The 24,477-nt window shown below is 47.1% G+C and overlaps 1 protein-coding gene across 1 annotated transcript in view; it reads left to right on the top strand.

Annotated features, from left to right (window-relative positions):
• The first annotated feature begins 1,977 nt into the window (after positions 1-1,977).
• The window catches only part of FOXO3 (forkhead box O3), a 118,277-nt gene continuing 95,777 nt past the window's right edge, over positions 1,978-24,477 (top strand). Inside the window, exons 1-2 of the mRNA XM_027089060.1 lie at positions 1,978-2,256; positions 3,345-4,097. Of these exons, the coding sequence (XP_026944861.1) occupies positions 3,480-4,097 (618 nt within the window). The 5' untranslated portion in view covers positions 1,978-2,256; positions 3,345-3,479. The remainder of the gene's footprint in view (positions 2,257-3,344; positions 4,098-24,477) is intronic.

Below are 24,477 nucleotides of genomic sequence, written 5' to 3'. Positions count from 1 at the left end.
CGCGGCGAGAACACTTGTCTCGGTAGGGGCTTGGACAGCGCGCGAAACTCGCAATCAGGCTCCCAGCCGGAGCGGCCGGCTGCACAAGTGCCCGCAGTGGGGACAGCCTTGTTGGCCCCTGAGCTTCGCTCGTAGAGGCCGTGGCGCGGGCCCCGCCGCGTCCCCCAGCCGGCGCGGGCGGCCCCACGCGCCCGCCACTCCGCTGAGCTGCCAGCACAACATTCCGTTTAAAAATAACACCCACGTGCGCTGGTAAACAAGCGCGCGCTGCTGCTGGTGCCGCGCGCCCAGGGCGAGCCTGTGAGGCGCGCCCGCGCGCGCGCGCCCGCCCTCCTCCCGCACGTGTCTGCCGGCTCCGCCCGAGTTGCGCTAGCGCGGCCCAGTCTCCGCCCCTTCGGCGGGCCGCTCACCGCCCAGGAGCCCCGAGACCAGCCGCTGCCGGGCCCTAGCGCCCCCCCGTATTACCAGGCGTGCCCCGCAGAATGCTCTCCAACTTTCCTCCCCTGATGCCACCTCATCGCGGCTGGACACATCGTCTCAGGTCTGCTCCTTCCCTCCCCTCCCCGGTCTTCTCACGTCCCTCTCCTTTTAACTCTCCCTCCCATCAGCGTGCGGAGGATTGCCTTCTGGTTCGCCCTCTCTCTATCCTCTCCTCCTTCCTTCCTTCGAATTTTACTCGATTGTTTATTATTTGTTGGGGGGCGGAGGCGGGGGGCGGAGAGGGGCGTCTGGGGCCTGGTGACGGGTGGCCGCGGCCAGTCAGCGCGCGGCGTGGCTTGACGAGTAAGCGGCGCGGCTTGACGAGTAAGCGGCGCAGCGAATGGCGACGCGGCGCAGAGATCCCGGGTCACGCGCTTGTGGATACAATGACATCATCTGTTTGTACGCGTCGAACTAGCTTGGTGCAGGGGCGGGGCCTCGCGTCACTTGAGTGACGGGTCCTACGCAAAGCCCGGAGCCTGGATTCGGCCGGGTGGGCGGATTCCTGGGTACGCTGGGTTGGACCTTTTTGTGTACAGGGTTGTTGCGGAGTCCGCTTTGGACTCCAAGATATTTCTAGTGACTTGGAAGGATTTGGGGGGTGGGGGCGGGGAAAGATATTTATAAACCAAAGCGGATAGAATTTTGGTGTGCGTGTCGCATGTCTTGCATTCTTAGTGCACAAATGAACGACTTTGGGTACTGATCGTAGGATAAGGACTTGTGAAGATATTTTTCTAAACCTAAAGGAGTAGCTTTCTTTTAAAAAGTAAAAAATGCACAATTAGGTGTTTCGCCGTCATTTTAAAATTAGACTCATTATTTCCCATTCACAGTTGTTCAGAATTTGTTCTTGCATTTAGGAATGTGGAATAATCTGCTTTTCTCCCGAGTTACACTTCTCCCCTCGTTTGCCGTGAAATTCACGAAAAGTGAAACACGATTGCGGTCAAGCGTCCTAGGTTAGTGCAAACCTCTTGGTGCCTGATCAAATCTGAGGGCATCGGTTTATCGAAGTCCTGAGGGCACCAACATCTTCGCTTGCCAGTATTTTCACGCTGAGGTAACCCTTGCCATCTACGGTCAGCATCTTATCTCGGGTGTTACCTGGGTGTCGGGTTCTAATGGGGAACCGGACACCAGGGCGGGCGCAGAGCCTGGCGAAGCGACGCGCTAGCTGGGGACCCCCGGTGCCAGGCGCCCTGCTCCGAGTCAGGGAGGCCACGCGACTGCGCTGGTGGAGGGTTTGGGGCTCTGCGGCCCCCCCACCTTCTCCTGGGCCAGCGCCGCCCTTTGTTGTTGAGGCTCGCGGGAGAGAGGAGGAGCCCGGCGGGGACCGCGGCTGGAGCCTGCGGAGTCCCGGCCCCCGGCGCGCGGCCTCACACCCAAGCCAGCGGCTCCGCGGGGCCGGGTCGCGCAGGCGCGCGCGCGCACACACACACACGCGCGCACACACACGCACACCAGCACACCCGGGCCCGCCGCCCAGCCCTCCCCCTGGGCGGGGACCCGCCCGCCCGCCGTCAGCTTAGGTTGAGGCACCCTGCGTGTGTCTATAACTTTGTGCTGCTGCCGCGGCCGCCCTGCTCGTGGAAGGGAGGAGGAGGAATGTGGAAGGCAGCAGCGCGCAGGCTGACAGGCGGTTCTTCAGGCGGGCTGCGGCGGCTGCTGGAGCGCCTCTTCTTGGCCGAGGTTGCGCGCCCCCTCCTCGCCCTGCCCCGGCCCCGCGCGGGATTGTGAGTCCTCCCCCCTCGTTCCTGAAGAGAAGGAACCCAGGTAGGCGCCGGAGCTGTGCAGCGGGTCGGCCGCCTTCCCGGTGACTCCGGATCTGCTTCTGAGCTGGGCCAGGCGCTTCCCTTTTCCCTCCCCGTGACTCGGTGTGCGCGCCGCTCTTCTCTCCCGCTAGTGTTTTTAAAGGACTTGAGTGAAGGGGGAAACTGTCAAGATGGCAGCAGCGGGAGCCAGGAGGTGATGAACGTGCTGGTCCGGGTTTTCTGGCGGCCCGGGAGACTTGGTGCTTCCCGACCTGTTGGAAGATTGACGTTCCGACTTGCCCCCTCCTCTCGCTCTTACAGGGAAGGGGGTGGAGTACACGACGCCCGCGGGAAAATAAACCACACAAACCCCCAAAGTGGCCGTTGCTGCTCGGCTCGACCCTTTGCAAATACCCGCTGAGCTGCTTGCCCCCCTTCTTCCCTCTTTCCTTTTTTTCTGGAAGTGACAAGAGCCCGTTTGCTCTCGGACCCACGTTCACCCTCTCAGCCCGCGGGCGAAGAGGGGAGAGGGGAGCTGCCCGCGCCTTCCCCGGGCTTGGGCCCTCCGTTAGGAGGGGGGGTGGCAGGGGGGCGCGGAGGCGGCAGGGCCAGGGACTGGGAGAAAAGCCGAAGACGCCACAGACTTTGGCGGCGTCGCCGCGGGAAGCACTTGAGCGGGCTGGAGCGAAACATAAACAAACGCACGCCCGCCCAGACTCGGGCTCCGACCACGGCTGGGCTGCGCCAGCTCGGGCTGCTGCCCGCTTTAAAGGCGCGGCCCGCGCCCCTCCCCCTTCTTCCCCGCCCCTCCCCCTTCTTCCCCGCCCCGCCACCTAGCCCAGGAGAGACCTGCAGCTTCCGCGGCGGCGGCGGGGGGAGTGGGGAGTGCCCCGTGAGAGCCCGTCCATTCGCTCCAGTCTCCCCAGCGGCCTGGTAGGGGGGCCGCGTCTGCTGCGCCAGGTCCGCGGGACGCACGTCTCCAGGTCTGCCTGCTCCTGGGAGGCGGGCGCGGTGCGATCGGGAAGCGGTGGCCGCGGCGGCGGCGGGCGAGGACTGGGCTGCAGCCCGGGATAACCAACTCTCCTTCTCTCTTCTCTCGTGCTTCCCCAGGCGGCGGCAGTAGCGGCGACGGCGGCGCCCGGGATCCCGAGTCTTCGCGGCGCCCCCATCCCTCCCCCGCCGCACCCCGCCCCGGCGCGAGAGGAGAGCGCGAGAGCCCGAGCCGCGGGCGGGCGGGCGGCGAAGATGGCAGAGGCGCCGGCCTCCCCGGCCCCGCTCTCTCCGCTCGAAGTGGAGCTGGACCCGGAGTTCGAGCCCCAAAGCCGGCCGCGCTCCTGTACGTGGCCCCTGCAGAGGCCGGAGCTCCAGGGGAGCCCGGCCAAGCCCTCGGGGGAGGCGGCCGCTGACTCCATGATCCCCGAGGAGGAGGACGATGAAGACGACGAGGACGGCGGCGGTAGGGCCGGCTCGGCCATGGCGATCGGCGGCGGCGCGGGCGGCCCGCTGGGCTCAGGGCTGCTCCTGGAGGACTCGGCTCGGCTGCTAGCTCCGGGAGGGCAGGACCCCGGGTCCGGGCCAGCCCCCGCGGCGGGCGCGCTGAGCGGGGGGACGCAGACGCCGCTGCAGCCTCAGCAGACACTGCCACCGCCGCAGCCGGGGGCGGCTGGGGGCTCCGGGCAGCCGAGGAAATGCTCGTCGCGACGGAACGCCTGGGGGAACCTGTCATACGCTGACCTGATCACTCGCGCCATCGAGAGCTCCCCGGACAAACGTCTCACTCTGTCCCAGATCTACGAGTGGATGGTGCGCTGCGTGCCCTACTTCAAGGATAAGGGCGACAGCAACAGCTCTGCCGGCTGGAAGGTGCGTACTCACCTGGGGCGGGCGGCCAGACCCGCCGGGCCTCCTGCGCATTGCGAGATGTGCCTTCGATTCGTCGGAGCGCGCCTACGGGCGCCGGGGAAAGGGGTTGGCAGGGAGAGCCTCCGCTGTGAGGCTTTGGGGGTTCTGTGTGACCCGGGAGGAGGGGAACCTGGGGATGGCTGCGCAGGCGGCGGGAGGGGGAGAGGAGGCTCCTGGGGAAGCCTCGGGCATGGCCAGGTGAGGAGAGGGCGCGAGGGATGCTGGCGAGGGAAGGACAGACGAACAGGAGTGCATTTGCCGGATTCCTGGGTCATCGCAGAGGAGGTAGGTCCTCGGCCAACTTTGGAGTCGATTTCCCGGTAGTGGGTGCACGCGAGGCCGCTGCGGGTGGAGTGAGGGGACGTGTTTGGGAATCGGTGCCCGGAGGTGAGGTTGGATGTGTGGTTTCCAGTAGGTCGCAGGAGCATGGTGTGTTGTGACTAGCTGGATGAGAACCCTTGTGTCCAAGTTTCGGGGTTGTGGGTGTTAATTAATTCCCACAGGCACATCGATCCCATGACAAAAAGCAGTGGTTGTAAACCTTTTCTTGGCCGGTTCTCTTTCCTTGCCTGTGTTGACACCTTTATTCCTCAGAGATGTCTCAACAGCAAACCTGCCTCGGAGTAGCCTCTGAGATGATTTGGGACCTGGAACGGGCCAGCCCTGCCACCTCGACAGGGACTAGCTGCACCTGCTGCTTCCCCTCTGAGGCCTGGACTCTGGCCCTGTCTGAGGCAGGGGATCCAGGTGTGGAGGACCGGGGCCTGGTGCTTCACTTAAGCCTTTGGGAGGGAGGTTTGCTGGCAGGGCTGGACTGTAATGGCTTCTACCTATTATTATAAGTGAACCCGAAGAGAGGCTCTCTACTGCTCCTTTTCTGCCTCTTGGGGCACTGGACACGTGGTAGGGAGAGAGGTGTGGAAAGGCCTATGATGTAATGACTTCCTGCAGTTGGGCATCCAAAGATATTAACTCCTGTCCCCCTGCGGGGCTGCTGATACCCAGCTGCTTTGCTCTTGCACCTCATCCTCCTGGTCCCGTCTGCTAAGATATGAATGTGTACCAGGCAAAAGAGAGCCCTGTGCCTTGTGCAGTTGGAGATACATATATCTTTTGTCAGTTGCTTCTATTAACAAGTTAGCTTTTTTTAAATTTTATTTTAATTAAAGAGGTAGTTGCTTTCTCCTTCTGTCCTTTCCTTCGTTGTCTTTGGGGAGCCCTGTACTTCCTGGGTTCCAGTGGGTGTGTAAAATAAGAATAACTTGACCTTAGGCGGAGAACTGAAACACTGAAGAAGACTCATTGTATGAAAAAGCTAAAGAATTTAGTGTTATTAACTTTTAATTTGCTTTAAAAAAATCTTGCAAAGTGCCTTTAAAAATTATTTTTATGGCTAGTATTGGGAAGGGCTTGTTTAGATACTTTAAAAGCAAAATGTGTGCTTTGATATTATTCCACAGATGTAGCTCATCCTTGAACAAATGCTGATATTATGAATCTTACATTTGATTTAATTTTATTGCTTTGCCAAGGGATATGAGTTGTGTGATATGAGAGATATTTATGAAACAGATGAGAGTTCTGTTTCAAAACAGTGCTAATGTGATACCTTTAAAAATTGAGTTTCCAAGTGGATGGTGAGGGTTAATCTCAAGGTTCAGTGTTAGGAAAGGGTGAATTTATGGGATCTAAGAAGATGGATTTTGGGGGGTGGTGGGATATTTTCCAAATTTCTCACACTTGAAATTTAGTTCTGCATATTTTGAATTTGGCAGAAAATCTGTTAGTTAAAAGTTAGCTTTAAGTTAGTTTAAAAGTTAACATAGGAAGGGTTTTTACCTTTCTTATTATTTTTAAGATTATGAAAGTAATTTAAACTCCACAAATAATGTTTCTTGCATTGTGTTTATAGTTGAAGATAATACCAGTTTATAGTATTTGAATTTTTTATAGTATCTGAATTTAAGATTTATGTGAGAAAGTGGTATTACCAAAAGTAGCCATAAGTTGAGACTGGATTAATTATGTTTTCATGTAGCTTGCAGGATTTGCAATAGAGATTTTGGGCCTAGTCATAAACTTTGTGGTTTTCTGTCCTATTTTTGGTCTCATGGTTTCTTTTTTCCTTCTCTGTTATCTCATCTTTCTTTAACTAAAATTCTATTAAATATTGTGAATTGAAACTGCCCAGCCCTAATATGTTTAATACAGGGCACATATTCTATGAGTATTTTTACTTGAAAATTTTACACCAATTCTGTTTCTGAGTATCACACAAAAACTAATCCTTGAAGACTATAGGGATATAATTTAGTTGAAGAATTTTTGTAAGATGACCTTTATCAAAAGATGCAGCCATGCAGGAACTTCCAAATCTTTGATGATGGAGAATGCCCTTTGAAACTGGGGCTGCTGGTTTCACATTCCGATTATGACTAATAGCCAAGCTTTTTTGTGCTTGTGGTTTAGTGGGGGGTGGAAGAAGAGGGACAAGGGAGAAGTCAGGAGCTAATTGTGACCCATTTCCATGCATCCGAGTTTCAGGAGTTGATTTCTATCATGATTATTCATTTTGGAAGCATGCATGTGCATTTAAACCACACTACTTTCATTCTGAGTTATGCATGCAGGTTTCTAACTTCTAAAAATGTCTAGAATTCAGGTTAACCTCTCCTAGTCATGTGTGCACATAGGCATAATATGCAGGGTCTAGGCCTTACTTCTTTTGTAGCTTTTTGGGCTATTGTATTATGAGATCTTTTATCCAGAATTATCACTCTTAAGATCGTAGACTGAATTAGAAAAGAGGCCTTAGCGATCAGAATTGAGACCAGTGGCTCAAAATCCTGGTTGCATGTTAGAATTACCTGGGAGCTTTTAAAAAATACCAGTGCCCAGAGAACCTGATTTAACTGGGCTGATGTGTGGGCATTGGTTGGTGGGGTTGTTTTAGTTTTATTTTGAAGTTTCTCAGGTGATTTTAATGTACAGCCAGGATGAGGTTTGCAGATCTCCTTCAACCCCCTTATTTTATAGGTGAAGAACTTGATTCTTCAAGTTAACGACTTTTCTAAGGTCACACAGCTAGTTAGTACAGAGGTAGTTAGTAGCCGTGGTTCTAGAGATCTTTTTCACACTGTTTTTCTCTTTAAATTGATCCTTTTTAAAGGTTATTTATTAAATACTGAGTAGTCTTATGTAATTAGAAGTTGTTTTCCTGAAAAGCATATTTGCCTCTCAATCTAAAAAATCTTGGTTATTGTTTCAACATCGGAAGATGGCTGATTATTGATGGAGGCTGAGTGAGTGCACAGTGTTTTGAAAGCTGTCTGGTGCCTATCAGGATGGGTACTTAGGAACTATGAAGTGACAAAGGAGGCAAAAAAGAGAGCATTTTAACAAAAGGAGGAAGCTCTTGGTTAACTGAAGTTTGTCGGATGCAAACTGTGCCAGGGAGAAAGGTGATGGCTATCTTGCAGGTTCCCTTACTTCGGGCATGAAAGTAGAAATGAATAATCAGATGTGGTTAAGAGGGGAAAAGGTTACCTTTCCTTTAATTCAGATTCAGCTTACTTGCATGGCACCTGTAATTGAGCTGGTGAGTTATCTGTTTCCACCTGTCTCAGGCAGACCTCTAGGACTCCAGGGTTTACCTGGTAAGGCCCATTTATTACTGATTCTCCTACACAGGTCCACACATCTGTGGTTCCCGTGGGTCAGGGCACAGTCACGTTAGGCAGCAATGAGTTTCTGTGGTGGTTCCTACAATTTCATAAATGTAAGATACTGTGTGAGGACTTCGGCTGCTGCTGCAGAGGATGGTTCTTCAAGAGACCGAGTCTTCCTTCATGTGAGAATGTGTCCTCTCACCAATACTTCCCAAGGTTGAAAGATGAGGGCTGACCTGCCGCATAAAGCTTGCTCACGTCCTCACTGTTCTAGCTTTTTAGATGAACGCACCCAGTTCCTTTTCAACATACTGTGTTTAAAAAATGTTATTTTAACTGCAACTTTGACGTTTAAAAATATTTTTAACAATTTCAAAATGACAGACTCATAATAATTCCATTTTGGCCTCTAATTTTGACCTCAGTCACCTTTTGGAGTAAAGGGCCAGTTATGATCATGCCATGTATGAGGAATCTGTCTTCAGCTTGGCCCCTGTTGCTAAAATGCTGTTTTGTAATTTCCTTTGGCAGTACTGTCTTCGTCAGTGATTCTCAACTAACATACTTCCTCTTTCTACAGCAGCAGTACACCAGGGGGACTGTTTTTCTTCTTTTTCAAAGCTGTGTCATCGACCTGTGAGGTGAAGAAATTGGCCCTTTTAGACTTTGATCGGTGAGCCCCGTGTAGCAGAGAGACTCTTTTAAAAAGAAGCTGTTTGTTTTGATATGTTTATCTCCTTCTTCGAAAATGAAATGAAACTATGCAGACTTATTTTTAGGAGTTTTTAGGAGGGTTCTATTTTAAGAGAATGACACCATAGAAGAACATCTTGTAGTTAAACTTTTTAATACTCGTGATGCTTACTTAAAACCTGCAAGGTACTTTTATTTGGAAAATTAATGAAGAAGCCTTGTCCCACTAAAAAGTCATTTACTTGGTTTGCAAAAAGTTTAGCAGATACCATTCATCCAAGGATCTTTATAAAAATGCAAAGATAAGACTTTCTAGGCCAGTGCCTTCTGGGGAGGTACCCAAATTACCCATTGCTGATCAGATTCCAGATTCCCTGGGCTGGAGAGAATATGGGAATTTGTTTTGTTTTCGTGCTCATTCATCTTGTCTGTGAGGAACAGACTTGCTCCTATTTTTGACTCCTCATTTTTCTCCTCACCGTTTCCTGTATCACAAATGGAGGAGCCCTGAAGACCACTTTGGCTTTTTGCTGCTATAGAAGGAGCTGGCGATGACACATATGTAGGTGGGTTAGTATCAGTGGATGATACAGCTGGCATACAGTAAGCGAGTGAAAGATTGGAAAGAGAAAACCTTTTTACCCGTTTGCATTTCATGCCGTTTGATTCATTCAGCAAGTATGTATCAAAGGCATACAGTGTGCAGGGCGTTCTGCCCGGCCCAGGGATGTAGTGGTAGCACAAGGCAGATAAGGTTCCAGTTCATAGGAGTTTGTGTTCTCTTGGGGGAAGACAGAAAATAAACATGCAAATCTGTGCTCTGTAGACTTGTCCCTTCTCTTTGCCTTTTTTCCCCTCTGTACTTCTACTTTCCTTAGTGCTTCGGCTCTCTGCAGAGAAGTTACCAGCAAACAGAAAAGTTGAAGTTGAGATCTGGCTTGGAGCTGGCTTTTAGCTCTCTGCAGATCATCTTCAGCTTGCTTTGGAGGTGCAAGACCGCTGTCATGTGGCTCCTGCAGTTTGGGTCTGTTTGGGAGAAGCTGGGGCCTTCCCAGGCCCACCCGGATTAGAGCATGCCTGTGGCCCTGGACTAATCTGGGGTCCCCAGTTCTGTCTCGTGGGGCTGTGGTATAGGACCGGCCTCTCGGAGTGGATGTGGAGCCTTGATGTAGTCGAATCATCTGTATTGCTTCTTGCCTCCAATTCAGAACTAAACGAAGTCTTAAAAATCATGTAACTACTTCATTTTGCAAGTGAGGAAACAGGCCAGGAGCATGTGAGGGACTGCCTCAGGGACCCACAGCTAGCAGGGGTGGAGTTAAGAGTGTCTGTGTGAGCTGAACCCAGGGCACTAGTGTTCTGTAATATCTGTTACTAACCATTGTGGTTTCACAGCTGTTCTAGTCATCTCCATTTCTGCAAACTCTTACTTCATTTTCTCTCGTCTGCTTCCCCTCCCCCATCCTCTAGGCTGGCTGGCAGGACAGTAGCTGTGTTTCTCTTTTTGCATTCTGCATCAGCACTCTCCGCTCACCTTTCTGGAAAAACCTACTCTCTCAACCCCACCCTACCCTGCCCACCCTCTGACTCCTGTCTGTTCCTTTTGCCATTTTTCTGTGACTCCTGTGTATTCTCAACTACAGTGTAAAAGCCTTGAAAGCAAGGAAGGTGTCTAACAGACAAAAGCATTTCTGATGCTGGGATCTGCTCTTGGGATCATTATGCCCTCAGCCCATGAGCCTAGCCTTGTTCTGGGATAGTAACATTGAAAGGGGATGATGTGACTCAGGAGTGGGGTGACGTCATGTGTAGAATCTTTTGGATACTTGTAGCTATGAAGGTGGCCCAGACCTCCTAGCGTTGGTGTCGATATGATGTAGTGTAATTATGAAATGATGCTCTGCTATCTAAGGCATTTCTTGTAGTGTCTTATTTCTGCAGTTCTAGCGTAGAGGTCCTTGAAAACTTCATCAGTGGCAGTCACTACCCATCACAGAAACTGAGGGAAACCTGATCTTCGGATGACTTTTCCTTAAGAGAAGGTTGAAATCAAGTCTTCCTTCTGTGTGTGGACCCCGCTTTATGCAGCATCAATATGACTGTCTAGAAAGAGTCACCATGGCATTGTTCAGCCTAAAATGTACATACTTGCCCACTACAGGAGCAGAACTGTGGTGTAAAACTAAGTTGTCCATAATGTTCTGCATTTGGGGGTATAAATCCTAGATGTACTTGAAGTTTTTTATTTATGGATTGGAAAACAGAAGTCACATATGAAGGAAGAAGAGATACCGAGCAGTCTGAGCTGGACCTTTCCAGGGCTAGTCTGCAGCTCTTCCGAAGTAGTTTTCTGAATAGGTGGTTCAGATAGTGATTATCATAGAAGATCCCAATTCTGATCGCATCACTGCCCAGACAGGCTCAGCATCTAACCATTTTATTCTTGACTGAACAACTTTCATTTCTCAGTATTGCAGTTTCCCCAGTTGGAAAAAGAAGTATAATAGCAAGCATCTGTAGAATATTGTGTTGTATCACTCCTTCCTGGTAAAACACAAATGTATAATTAGAGTATGTTTCAAGCTGGGCCTTTTTCTTTTCACCCAAGAGTGTGCATTTTCACTTGGACCTTTTTTTTTGTGGTTTTAATCTTGAGGCTTTTTCTCTGGAGCGTGTTAGTCCCTACTATGGGATAACATTGCAAAGTGAAGTAGGCTAAGTTCTCTGGTGGCCTGTGGTACCTGCACTCATTTGCTACTTCTATAATTGTCTGTGGTGAAGAAGCCAGGTTATCTTCTGGGGGCTCACTACGCCGGGGTGTCCAGATGCACCCCTGGCCTGCAGTGGAGAGGTGAGCTTAGAGCAAGGCAAGCTGTGGCGTGCTTGTGGGGCAAAGCCAAGGTCGGAGGTGGCCCCTGCCACACGCAGATAAGCGACTGCCTTAGCTTTCCTCTGGAGTGAACCCGTAATAAACCCAACAGATGCCTTTGGCAGTTTTCAGTATGTGTTTTGTAATTTCTTATTTATTTCTTTGAAGACTTCTGTGTGTGTATGTGTGGGAGAATCCACATCATATTTTTCCTTGTGTTTGGATGTCTAGTGAAATTAATAACTTGGCTCCTGAAACCATTGAGAATTTTCTTTAAATTTAGAGCCAGCAGAGGGAGTACCCAAGTCTTCAAACTGATCTCAAGGTTTTTTCCCCCCACATAGCTAAAATAATACCTTGGTTAAAAACAACAAAAAAAAGAACTCTAAAGTGCTTCCGTGTAGGCTTATGTCATTGTTAGAAAAGGATAATTTGGAGGAGGGAGTGTTTAAAAACCCAAGGTAACTTTTTTAAAAGGAAACTTTGGTCTTCTAAGACCCATGGTCCAATTCTCATCCCCAAATAGTTAAATGAAAGCGTTTTTAACTGAAAAATGTCTTCCCCTGGCTTACATCTTTTTGCTGCTCCATTCTTCATAATATATGTGAATGTTCATCTGTACCTGATACCAAACTTCCCAGTATGTCAAGTGTCTGGGTCAGTGGATGGTTCTGTGTTTTAGTGCTCTTTTGATTGAGACTTTTGATATTTTCCGAGATTTCATTTTCCTGTGGGTGAGAGAAAGGCAAAAGCTACATTATTCCCAGTTCATATTTAGTAGTTATGGATCCACTGGAGATGATAACTTTGACATTTTTATCATCTAAAGTTCTGTAGTTCTGTGAAGCTGTAATTTGTCATCTCCCTCCACTTTGCCCCATATTTTGGTGGTGGTGGTTTATTTTCATTTGGCAGCTGTACTGGGTTGAATAATATCCGCCCCCCCCAATTCATGTCCACCTGGAACCTCAGAATGTAACCTTGTTTGGAAATAGCGTCTTTCCGGGGGTAGTTAGTTAAATTAAGATGAGGTCATATTGGATTAGTGTGGGTCCTAAATCCAATGACTTGTATCCTTATGAGGAGAAGAGAGGACATGGTAGATGCAGAGAAGGCTGCACGAAGGCTGAGGCAAAGGTTGGAGCAATGCAGTTACAAGCCAGGGAGCATCAGACTGCTGGGAGATACCAGAAGCTAGGCAGAGGCCAGGAGGGATCCTCGCCTGGAGTCTTCAGAGGGAGCATGGTGCCCATACCTTGATTTTGGACTTCTAACCTCCAGCACTGTGAGAGAATAAATTTTTGTTGTTTGAAGCTGCTCGCTCTAGGAAACAAACATAGGAGCACAGGGGTGGAAGAGAGGGACAGGAAGGGTTGTAGATAGAAGAGAAGAGTAAAAACGTTTTATTTTATTTTTTTAAATTGAGATGTAACTGACATACAATATTATTAGGGTCAGGTGTACAACATAACGATTTGGTATTTATATGTGTTGCAAAATGATCATCACCGTAAGTCTAGTTAACATTTCTTTTTCTTGTAATGAAAACTTTTAAGATTTACTATCTTAGCAACTTTCAGATATACAAATATTAACTACAGTCACCTTGCTGTATATTAAATCCCCAGGACTTACTTATTTTATAACTGGAAATTTGTATCTTTTGACCCCCTTCACATATTTTGCCCACCCCCCCCAAAAAAAAGGTTTTATTGAGATTAAAATTAAAATGTTAATCATTGATAGGCTACTTTCTGGTAATTTAAATTTCTGCTTTCTTCATCCTGCTTTGAGGCACAGAAGGGAGGCATGAATTCCCCTGATTTTCCAGTGAGAACTGCTACAACTCGTCCCTCCCTCCCTCCCGCTTAGCCTGTACTCTGGGCTCCCTCCCTAACCCTCCCACTCTCCTTACTCAATTTCTACTTTTTGGCCTCTTTTGTGAAGCTGGTGGAATGGCTGTGCTTGTGGAGTATGGACTTGAGGTTTACTCTAAGGCCCTGAGGTCTGGCTGAGCCATTTGGTCTAGGACCGTCAGTCTTTAAGGGCAGGGAGCAGCCTGGGTCCTCAGCGAAAGGAGAGTGAGTTTTGAAGAATTCTCTCTTCCCTGTCCCAGTCAGACTTGAGAAGATGGAGCCCCATCAGTTTCACTGCCATCCATGGTGGCAGTAAGGCCAATCCAGAATCCCTCTGGAGTCCCCTCAGCTCCTCCTATGCTTGGTTCAAGGCCTTTCAGAGTCTCAACACACTTGAGCCTTAAGGCTCCCGTCCCCTCTGTATACATTTATGTCCACAAAACCCAACAATTCCGGTGGAGCATAGAACATAGAGTGGTTGTCCTCATCCAAGTAGCAGCAGGTATTTTCTAGGTACCTCGTAGGTGTTTGGGCTGAATCATTCAGAAGTATTTAAGAATCAGAATTGCATCTGTTTTTTTCTCATATTTCAAAATGATAATTTTGGGAAAGGGAGCCAGGGTTATAAGTCAACTGGAAGCACAGTTTTGTTTTTACAGTAAAAAGAGGAGTTGACACAAGATATTCTGAAGGCTAGTTATAATAATAATAGTAGTAGTAACTGTGATTTATTGAACACTTACTATGTGCCAATCAGCTAGGTTTTTTACATTGAATATTGATCCTACGTGATAGTCATTTAAATATAAATCCCAATTTAAAGGCAAGAAAATGGTTCAGAGAGGTTTCAGTAAATTGCTTGGGATTCAAACCCAGGTTTCTTTGAACTTTTGCCTTTTCTAGTATGTTCTGCTGCCTCCTGAGTGCGGGTGGGACTTTCGGTAGGGGTGAGACAGCAGTAAAATTAAATAGCTCCCATTTTGTAAGTTGCTACTGTGTGCCACATTCTTTATATATATTACCGTCAATCCCATTATTAATCTTTCAGAATACTGTCTTGAATGTTTATCTTCCGAACTGTGGCTGACTCAGGGTAACTAGCACGTCTCTGTGTTGTTGGGGGAGTGGACCGAGACCCATGATTTAGGCTCCTGCCTCTGATTTTGCATGAGCTAATAATTTTAAGAATCCAGACAGTGCCTGGGCTTTTAGTGGGGGAGTTTGATTTGGGGATTCTCATTTCTGTTTGGACACTGCCTTGTGTAACCATGGTTTACTGTGGGTCAGATAAATAGTGTATTAGTATTGAGAACTAACAGAGTGATACATGGTGTGTGGAAATCCTTTGGGTTGGGCTTTTGTCTCTGAGAAATTTCTGCCTTGGTAGAACAGAATATCTCTGTTTCTGTAGGCTTTGGGTAGGTAGGTGGATGGAGGTAATACCACCAAGAAAAACGGATTTCAGGAGAAAAAAATAAAACATTTATAAGAAGTTTCTGGCGGAAGTGTGGTTGCTGAGTCAGATCTCATAATTAAAGGTATTAAGCATATTTTGTGAGGTGGTCGACCCTTTGCAATGCAGTTGCTAACGGGTTTAAAGGCAGGTACTAAGACAGAAACAGAAAATGCTGCATAATGCAAGTGGCTGGCCAGGTTAAAGCGTTTATCTTATTAAGGAGCTTACTGCTTTTGTCTTCAAGGTAAAGTATGTATGAGTAGGACCTAAAATGATGCTTTTAATTGGCCGTAGGAATGTAGCACCCATGCCCCCTGAGATAAAATATGGCTTGCAGAACACTAATCCCATGTGTGTGTTGGAAAAAATTTTAGAACTCTCAGTTTCACAGTAAAGATAGGTGAGTAGTGTCTGGACAGTGTCCAGAAGATAGACTGAAAACCCGTGATAAACGTGGAGCAGGCAGAATGGCTCTGCCTGATAGCTGAGCACAGCCAGGGTGTGGGGGAGGTGACGGGGCCAGAGGCAGCTGCGCAGAAGGCGGCCTTGGCCTCTGTGGACTTTTAAAGGCACAACTCTGGGTATAGGCCTGAAGTTGAAGCAGGGCATAAAATTATATCCAGTACAACTTGTTAGATGTCTCCTTGAAAATTGGTACTACATTAAAAAGATCAAGTGGAGAGTTAAGCCATTGATTCGCATAAATCAGATCTCAAAACTGCCTTTTTTCTAAAGTGTCCTAATAATTAATTTCAAAAATGATAGTTCTTTCATCATAAATTATCTAGATAATTGCCTTGGTTCCATATTTCACATTAAGCTTGTCTGAGTGATGTTTAAGGCCTCCTGCTCACCTTCCTGTCCTTTCTCTTTTCATGTTTAGTTTACTTAATATTTTTTAAAAAAACTCAGTATAGTTTTTCTTCTAATGCTGTAAGGTTTTCATAAAGTAAAAACACTTTCTCTAGATCTCTCCATTAGAACTTCTTGTTGGTAAATTCCTTAAAAAAATTCTACTTATGGGGATATATGTATTTTGCTTCGTTATAAAGCAGAAACTAACACACCAGTGTAAAGCAATTATACTCCAATAAAGATGTTAAAAAAATTCTACCTAATTTAAAACTCCGTTTTGCTGCATATTTCTTCTAGAATTTTTACCTTATATGATCGCTGTTCTGGGGCTTCGTGGCAGCCTTTATTTCCAAATCAAGGACTTGTTAATCGCACCCTTCATACTTTTTGTTTTTTTCTTCTTTCCCCAGGCGGTAGGATGAGAAAGGACATACCATTATTCACTAGTTATTTGTCAGAATAGTCCCATTAACAGCATCAATTTGCCATTTATGAATATACCTATCATGTAAATGAACAGTGGCCTATAGAGTACACTTTAAGCAAGGTAATTTTTTTTAAAAAGTAAAAAATTGAAACTCTGAGTCCAAGCATTCTCCTGAATTTCTTTAAAAGAACAGTGATCATATATATACACTACTATGTATAAAATAGCTAACTAATGAGAACCTGTTGTATAGCACAGGGAATTGTACTCAATGCTCTGTGGTGACCTAAATGGGAAGGAAATCCAAAAAAGAGGGGATATATGTATACATATAGCTGATTCACTTTGCTGTGCAGCAGAAACCAACACAACATTGTAAAGCAACTATACTCCAATAGAAATTAATTAATTAAAAAAAAAGAACAATGATCAGTTACTTGGGGTGCATCATTTGTGTAACCCTGAGAAACCCGGAGTGTGCCTTGGAAATGTTGTGGGCCTGATTCTTTTAAAGTTGTCTTCCAGCTGACATGGGTGTGAGCGTGCTTGCTGTAGCACACTCGGGCTCTTGAGCTCCTGATAGATAGCTTCCTAGGTGAGCTAGTATACTGTTTCTTGAAATTAGTGACCTCGATCAGGCCTTCTATCTACAACCCTGTCCAATACAGATAAGCTTACAGCCTTCTGTTTGAATAGATGCATGTCCTCTGCTGAACTGAATTATCTAAATCAGTCCTATTTAGTGCCCTTCCTTTCCAAGAAAGATCCTTTTTTTTCAGGCTGAGAGTCTAGGTGATCTGGGCCATATGTTAGGCTTTACCACATTCAACCTTCATGTTAGTTGCCAAGGTGAAATTTAGCATCCGATATATTTTGGCCGCGCTGCATGGCTTGCTGGGTCTTAGTTCCCCAACCAGGGATTGAACCCGGGCCCTCGGCAGTGAAAGTGTGGAGTCCTAACCATTGGACTGCCAGGGGAATTCCCTGGCATCCGATTGTAGGCATCTTTTAGTAGGTGTTCTTTGGGAGAAGGGAGAGGTTTATTCTGATAGTCTCATAAAATCAGGGAAAGCTTCAAGTTAATTTGTGGGCAGTCAGTACTGAATTAAGTGAAGTACCATGTGTCAAATTAGGAAAGTTAACTTAAGGTGTTAGTGAAAGCTACCATCTTCCAAATTGATTTTAACAAGTGAATGTTTTTATCAAAAATTACTATTCTCATTTTTAGGATGCAGATTTTCCCACATCTTGGTTTTCTAATCACATCAAAGTCTTTAAATTGATGGATAGTTTTAACTGCTAGCGCAGTGGGATAACATCTGGTTTTTCTCTCTGGGCTCCCAGTGTTTGTCCTGTTGTGAGCAAAGATAATTGTCACCTGACGTCTGTCTGCGTTACCTGCGCTGAGATTCCCTGCTCTGTCCGCTGACCACCAACACTGCGTTCTTCTACTGTCTGTTTTGTGTTCATCATTCTGCCCTAAAAAGGATCATAAAGCTTTCAGCTATCTTTTCCGGCTTGTTACCTCATGCATCTGTGCTTAGTCAAGAAGGAAGAGAAGAAAATAACTCTATCTTGGTTTTATCATCTGCATCACATGATTTTACAACTTTGAAAACTCACTTGTCAGTGTGGTTACTGGGGAGATAAGTTCAATTACCAAGGGCTCTGAGAGTTCCTGCTGCAGTCTCTTCCCTCTTGCCTTCCCTTTGGAAAAGAAAAACATGTAACTTTGCTCAAGGATACATTTTATTGTTTTTCCGGAGCATGATTTCAAAGTTGAACGTTTAGAGGATTTGTTTGTGAGACATTAAAAGCTCTTTGCCTCAAGTTCCTAGTTATTAACTCTTCTGAAAAAAATAGTACCGTTTTAGAAAAGGTTTCCTGATATGTCCTTTGGACTGTGGCCATGTCTTTGGCAGTTGAGGGTACTTCCTTGATTATCTAGCTGTTTCTGATTTTTGAACCTAAGACTGCCAGTGTTGGGTTGATCCTTAGGTAGTCTCAGAATCTAAGAGCCTCAGTTTTACTTGTCCTAGTCGTTCCCAGCCACTTTCCCATTCTTTCTTGTTTTGTCTCATTAGACATTATCTAAAGAGGTCTTACTGCCCTTCTTCTCTCTTTCCCATCACCCATTATTTCTCTGTGAACTTCCTCCTGCATCAGTGGTTTTCAATCTTGGCCGTATTTGAGAATCACAGGGAAGCTTTGGAAAACATCAGTGTCGAGGTCCCGTCCAAAACCAATTAGGTCAGAACCTCTAGGTATGGAGCCTGGGCTTCTATATTTTTTAAAGCTGCCACGTAGTTACAATGTAGTTAGGGTTGAGAACACTGTCTTAGAAAAGCGAGAGATTTTGGCTGTGGAAGTTATCAGCCAATTTAGTAATGACTTTTAGGCCTATTTCCACCCTATTCTCCATAGGGAGATTACAAGGTAGACTTTGCTCCCTGGAAGCTCCATATAAAAAGGAAGGAGCACTATGAAATTGGGATCTAAGAGAACAGTTGGCTTCTAAGACACGGGCATCGTTATTTAATAAACTGTGTTTAACTAGGATTTCCTTTCTGCTTTCTTTTGTGTAAATGAATGTGGTATCTTTAAAATTTTCCAGCCCCCACTCATTTTTCTAGTCTCCACTGGACCTTAGTTAACTAATTTTGAAGTTTTCAGGCATTCCTAAGAAGAGACAGTGCTATTTCGAGTCATTGTACGTTTCTTGAAATCTGAGACACAGAAACTCACTCTTTTGTGCAACCTGATCTGATATAATAGAGGGTTCTACCATGTTCTGATCCATTAAGCTAGTGCTTCTCAAAGCATGGTCTCCACACCAGCAGCATCACCTAGGAACCTGTTGGAAATTCAGATTCTTGGGCTCACCCCAAACATATTGAATCAGAAAGTCTGGACCCAGCAATCCGTACTGTCACAAGGTCTCCGGGTAATTCTGCCGCAAGCTGAAGTTTGAGAACCACTGCTTTTAGTCATTTGCTAAGTCCAGAATTCTGCTGGGTGCAGATTAGCAGTCAAAAATCAAATTTTTCGTGCCATCTTGACTTCAGAGGCCTGATAAGAGTAGGAAGAGATGAACAGAGAGCTTGCAGTGGTATCTGTGGAGATGTAACAGAGTTCTCAGCCCTAGAATAGACTTTGCACAGATCCTTGTTGCTGTGTAGCTTTCTGTGCAGTCAAGGGCACCGACCTCCCCCCTCCCCCAGACAACAATAATAGACGATGCACTCAGGTGCACAGAGGAAGCCACGTGTTCATCCTGGTGTGTGTACTGTGTTCAGAGGACTCGTGTTTAGGTTGGATTCTTATTGTTTTGTGATCTTTTCCCCGTACTTGTTTGTTTTGGTCTTTGGGGAATGTTCCTAGTTTAAGACCAGCGTCGGACAGGGGGAGTAGTCAGTCGCCTGACTCACCCACAGACAGACGTGGGACATGTGGGAGAGAGATAAGATTAAAATGTGCCGGGTGTAATCAGTGTGAGAGGGCGAGTGAAGTGAAGGGGAAGGTGATGCTGCTTTCGTGCCGAGGTCGAGGCGAGGCACTGGTGAGGAGGTGCCAGAGTCTTGGCCCAGAGTCCTGCAGGACACACGGCCTCTCCCACCACGAGGTGAAGCCAGTAAAGAGCAAAAAACAACTTACTGTAGCTTGTCAGTATCCCCGGATTCTGGAGTCCATTAAACAGGGCCTCATGATCACCCATATCAAACACAGCTAATGGCTTTAGGAATATAAATAGTGCGAAGAACAGTTGGTTGGCCGGGTCTTGGAAGTTCACTTCAGGACCTCCTAGCAGCTGCTTCAGAATGTTGCCTGAGATTCATAAATGCTCTTATATCTGACACTTAAGTTTGGATTACGAATTCTTCTGCTGTTAGCAATACCTTTTCCTCCATGAAGCTCTATCCGAGATGACGTAGCTTGGGTGCTGAACTTCAGAGGGACAGGAATCTGGGTTTTCTTCTTGGGAATGGGGAGGGCAGGCAAGTTAGTCTCCTCAGATTCACCAAGAGTCTTGGGAAGGAGCAAGAAGGCAGGCCCAGGTGCTGGAACATCAGAAGGTTCGCGCAGTGGTGGGGAAAGCTGCATTGGGAGACTTCACGTCTGGAGCCAGAGTTTGGAGGAGAGTCCGAAATACGGTGACCTTAACGCTGTGAGCAGAATTCGAAACTGGGCTCCGGGAGGGCGCAGGCCTTTCAAAGAAGTCAGAGATCAGTCAGCTGGTGGGAACTTCAGCGCTTGCGACGGTGGGATGCTTCCCAAAGCAGCCACTGCTCACAGAGGAAATGCACACATGTTAGTTCACTTCCATTTTGGTTTTCCTAAAGGATGGGCTGCTGCTTGCATGTTTGGGGGATGGGGTGGTGGTGGTGTATGTTGGAAAAAATTCTGCCATTAAGGATGCATTTACAGAGGAGTAAAGGGCCTTAAGGAACAATCTGGCTCATAAGAAAAAGCTTGCCTGGCAGCCGTGTAGAAGGCTTGGCTCCCAGCCCAAGGATCAGAGGGATCTGAGTCCTCAGCTCCTATGGTCCAGAACTGAAGATGGAAATCAGGGACATCAATCTGCTCGACCTCTCTTCAGAAATCCCCTCTGGGAGGCTGTAGAGGAGGCCTTTGGTTTTGAGGATGAGGTCCCCGAGCCCTGACTTCTACGGGGAAAGTTGTAGTTGAAGTTAGAAAGCTTTTATCCCCTCCCCACAAAAAGGGCAAAAACAGTTGTACGTTAAAGCTGCATTGGTGCGAATGGGTGTGCTGTGTGCAGTCACAACCTTAGGTTGACCTATCATTTTCATGGCTGTAACTAAAAGCTACTGTTAATTGAACAGTTATTATGAGCCACGCACTGCTGTGGGCTTTATGCTTAATCAGCTCTTCTTTACAGATGGGGAGACTGAGGTACGGGGTGGCTTTGTAACTTAGCCAAGGCCATACACTTGGAAAGTGATAGAGGTGGGATACCTCTATCAGCATGCCTCTACTTTGACTAAATAAACTCCAAAATCAATAATTAATCCCAGCTTTAGGGATTTTGATTTCATAAAACTGCCTGAGACCTCACCGGGCTCTTCTTTCCTACCATATCTCTTATTTTGGTTTAAGAGAGGAAGGAGGGGAGTTTGCATGATCTCTGATAAAGATGAGGCAGTTGCGTTATACCTGGCTGGTCGCTCTTTCGGAACCCAGGAAGAACAGACTTGAGTGTGTGGTTGTAGACAAGCACCCACAGTGAATGCAGAAGCCTTTTAAGACTTGCACTCCTGTGAAGTGTAATTATTCTTCGGGATGGGACTCTCTGAACTGCCTGTTCTCTCCAGGCTGCAAAGCAGACGTAAGTGATGTTCCTTGCACTCTTCACTCCCGGAGGAAAAAGGAGATACCGCCTTTCTTTCTTTCTTTGTTGGTTTGGCGTACGCCGTTTATTCCCTAGCCACGGAAGCGAGTGCCTACCAGCTTCATTTAGGTTAAATATAGGGCTCATCCTAAACACCTTGTTTTCCAGATGTGAGGGGCAGGCCCAGCAGGCTGTGACGTGTCCTGGTGAGTGGAAGTGATGGAGAAGCATGTGCTAAGAAGGCCACAGCACCCAGCCCCGTGTGCTGGTGGGAGATGCTTTTTCATCCCAGAAGTCATGTGGAAGTCTTTGTATCTAGTTGGAAGAACTCAGAAACATCTCTTTTCTTAGTCGTTTGACTAGTAATATTTTTGAAAGAGGTTGGAATTTTTAAAAACGAAAATTTTGCATTCTGCATGTAAACAGAGATGTCCTAAGAGACCTAAAAGAAAATACATGAGGTGTTCGTGAGATAATGCATTTATCCTATTTAACTTCATACCTTCCAGTTAGGTTTTTGTTGTGCAGATGATGAGTGACTCCTTCAGAAGATGTTAAGGAGTGGGGTTATTTCTTTTCTGAAGAGACAGTTTTCAGGGCAGACTTTTGATATTCTCTTTTTCCCTTCTTCCTGGATGTTAAGATAGGAAAGCCACGTCTGATCCCCAAAAAGCAGTGCAGTAGATCAAACCACCCCTCGAACTGTTACTCACCACCTGTGTGAGGTGTATCTGCCAGCCCAGTACTCCTGACTCTTAGTAGCGAGCCCACCCTTCTTGGCAGCCCCACTGTAGGTACCTAACATTCCCCCGTTCATCTCACCCGGGCCCTGTTTCCTTAGGGATTTTCTAGGGGAGGACTAATCCGAGAAGCAAATTAATGCTGAATTGATGACGGCACCTCTGAGTTCCGGAACTGAATGCCTTGGATGTCGTCTGACTTATCCCTTTATTTTCTGGGTGAGGAAATTGAGGATGAGAGATGTGAAGCACACAGGGAGGCTACCCTTAGTCGTGCGCTGCCTCAGTAGTCACCACAGTCACTTTTCCAGAGGACAGCCCTCTGCACCGTCTCACGAGGGTCTGTGCACCTGCCGGTACCTGCCTGGACAGGTTCCTCAGTTCAGACAGCCCTGCATTACTCTCTAGGGAGGAACAAGGTGTTTTATTTCACTGTGGCCAGTGTGAAGGCATTCTGTGGAAATGCACCTGTGGGAGACCTGCAGGCAGCCCAAATGCTGCCTTATAAACCTCCGGACCTTGAAGAATGACTGCCTGGTGGCAGCCCTATAATCAGGAGTTACGGGGCCTGAGTTTTCTTAAGCGGTTGTAACTTGGAGGCCTGTGACTTTGGGAGAGAGTTCCACTGCATGCAGTGTTTCCAAGAATTCGTTACTTTGTGCCAGAGGAGTGGGCACAGTTAGCTGGAACAGTGGCTTTAACTGGCAGCGGTTTGCTGCAAGGGAAGCTCACGGTTCCATCAGTCTTAATGCTGAGCGGCCCATACGTTGCATGCTACTGAGTAGACTTGTATATCTTTTATTGAGAATTAAGCCCCCAAAGCAGCTTTCTGTAACTATTAAAGTCTGATGGATAATGTTAAGCTCCATTGTAGGCATTGGAGAAATTTGGTAGTCTTTGGAACAAGCAGTTTCTTTGGCTTTGGCCTTGAGAGCAAAAGTGCCACTTCTAGTCACTTTTAATGTTACCAGGAACTTTCAGACTCAGTACTGATTATTGACAGGTTTGTAGCAAATGGGATTTCTAATGTGGTGGTGAATTAATCTACATGTGCCTTAAAGGTGAACTAAAAATACAGCGAATTATCTGAATAAAACTTACGTGAACATAATTTTTTTTAGTCACACAAATTGTTGGAAGCTCTGGTCCCTCCCCAGCAGGTTGCTGGCAGTGGTGCTAGCTTCTATAGCTTGGGCCAGGGTCTGGGTCTTACCCCAGGGCTCACGTGACATGGTCATTTAGGGACAGGACAATGGGAATGTGCTGCCTGGGTCACAGCCACGATTATTCATCTGCTTTCACTCAGCCAACGTGGTGATGCGTGGAAGACCAAGAAGTGGGCATTGCCTTTATGAGTATACAGTGTACTGAATGATAGGGATGTGCACAGAATGTTGCCCCTTTTCTTCGGAGGCTGCACTGAGGAAGCCCGCTGTGGGCCCAGCGTCTATCTTGCCTGGAAAGAAGGGAAGTCTTGCTGAGCTGTGCATCCTGGCATGTATTTCTGCCCATCCTTCATTATTTTCACCTCTGATAATGACACTTCTGACAGTACAGTGTGTTGCTGGAGTTCACTATCTTTTGTTGATGAAAGTATTACAGTAATCAAAGAATTCCTTGCACAACTTTTGCAACCCTCAAGGAGAAGTGATAAAACACAGACCCCGCTTGATAGATTGCAGGGTACGGGGAGGAGGGAGTTGTCCTTCCTTTCATTTTGGCTTGGCTGTTTGTGTAGCTGTGAAAAAACACTGAGTCTGCTTTTTGTAAAGGAGATAGCTTGGCTCATCCCTACCATGCAGAGTGTCGGGTGAATTAATGAGTGGAAGGCACATAATAATATGTGGCACTTATGTAGTCTTTTGATGATTTCACCTAGAATCTTGCCATCTGGAAACTTGCATTTACTAGGACGCAGAGCCAATTTTGGCTGATACTGAGTCCAATGTGTACTTAAAAGTGGTTTAGATTTTCATTTGGCTAAAACCTAGGAGGCTGTAGACTAATAGAATAATAATAATGATAGCTTTTCCTAAGAAGCCCTGAATAGCCTCAGAAGCACTCTAATGGGAGGTAAAAGGCAGGAATCTTACTCTGTTTCATAGCAATGAAATAGAAACTTGGTAGCCTGCACAGGGTCATAGAGCTGTCCCTTTTGAAATGAGACGTTGAATTCACGATCCCGATGGCTTTGACTCTTGGCTTTGCCCCCAAGCATTGCTGTCTCCAGTTTCCAGACCATGAAGAATCTTTGCCGTTTTATTTTCCCAGTCCTCTGGAGTGAAGGTTTCCCACCTGGAGTTTGAATTCTGCTGAAGGTGCCTACATCCAAGCCCGATAGATCTCACAGTGGGTCGGGGTTCACGGGTCACTTGGCCTGGGGACCGGCTGCTGACTGTTGAGTTTGGAGCCCAGCTGGCAGTGCATCCA

This window comes from Aethalodelphis obliquidens, unplaced genomic scaffold (assembly GCF_003676395.1).
Source record: "Aethalodelphis obliquidens isolate GAN/ISIS:26980383/991018 unplaced genomic scaffold, ASM367639v1 scaffold3, whole genome shotgun sequence".
Lineage (NCBI taxonomy): Eukaryota > Metazoa > Chordata > Mammalia > Artiodactyla > Delphinidae > Aethalodelphis > Aethalodelphis obliquidens.
This window is presented reverse-complemented; position numbering and strand designations above follow the sequence as displayed.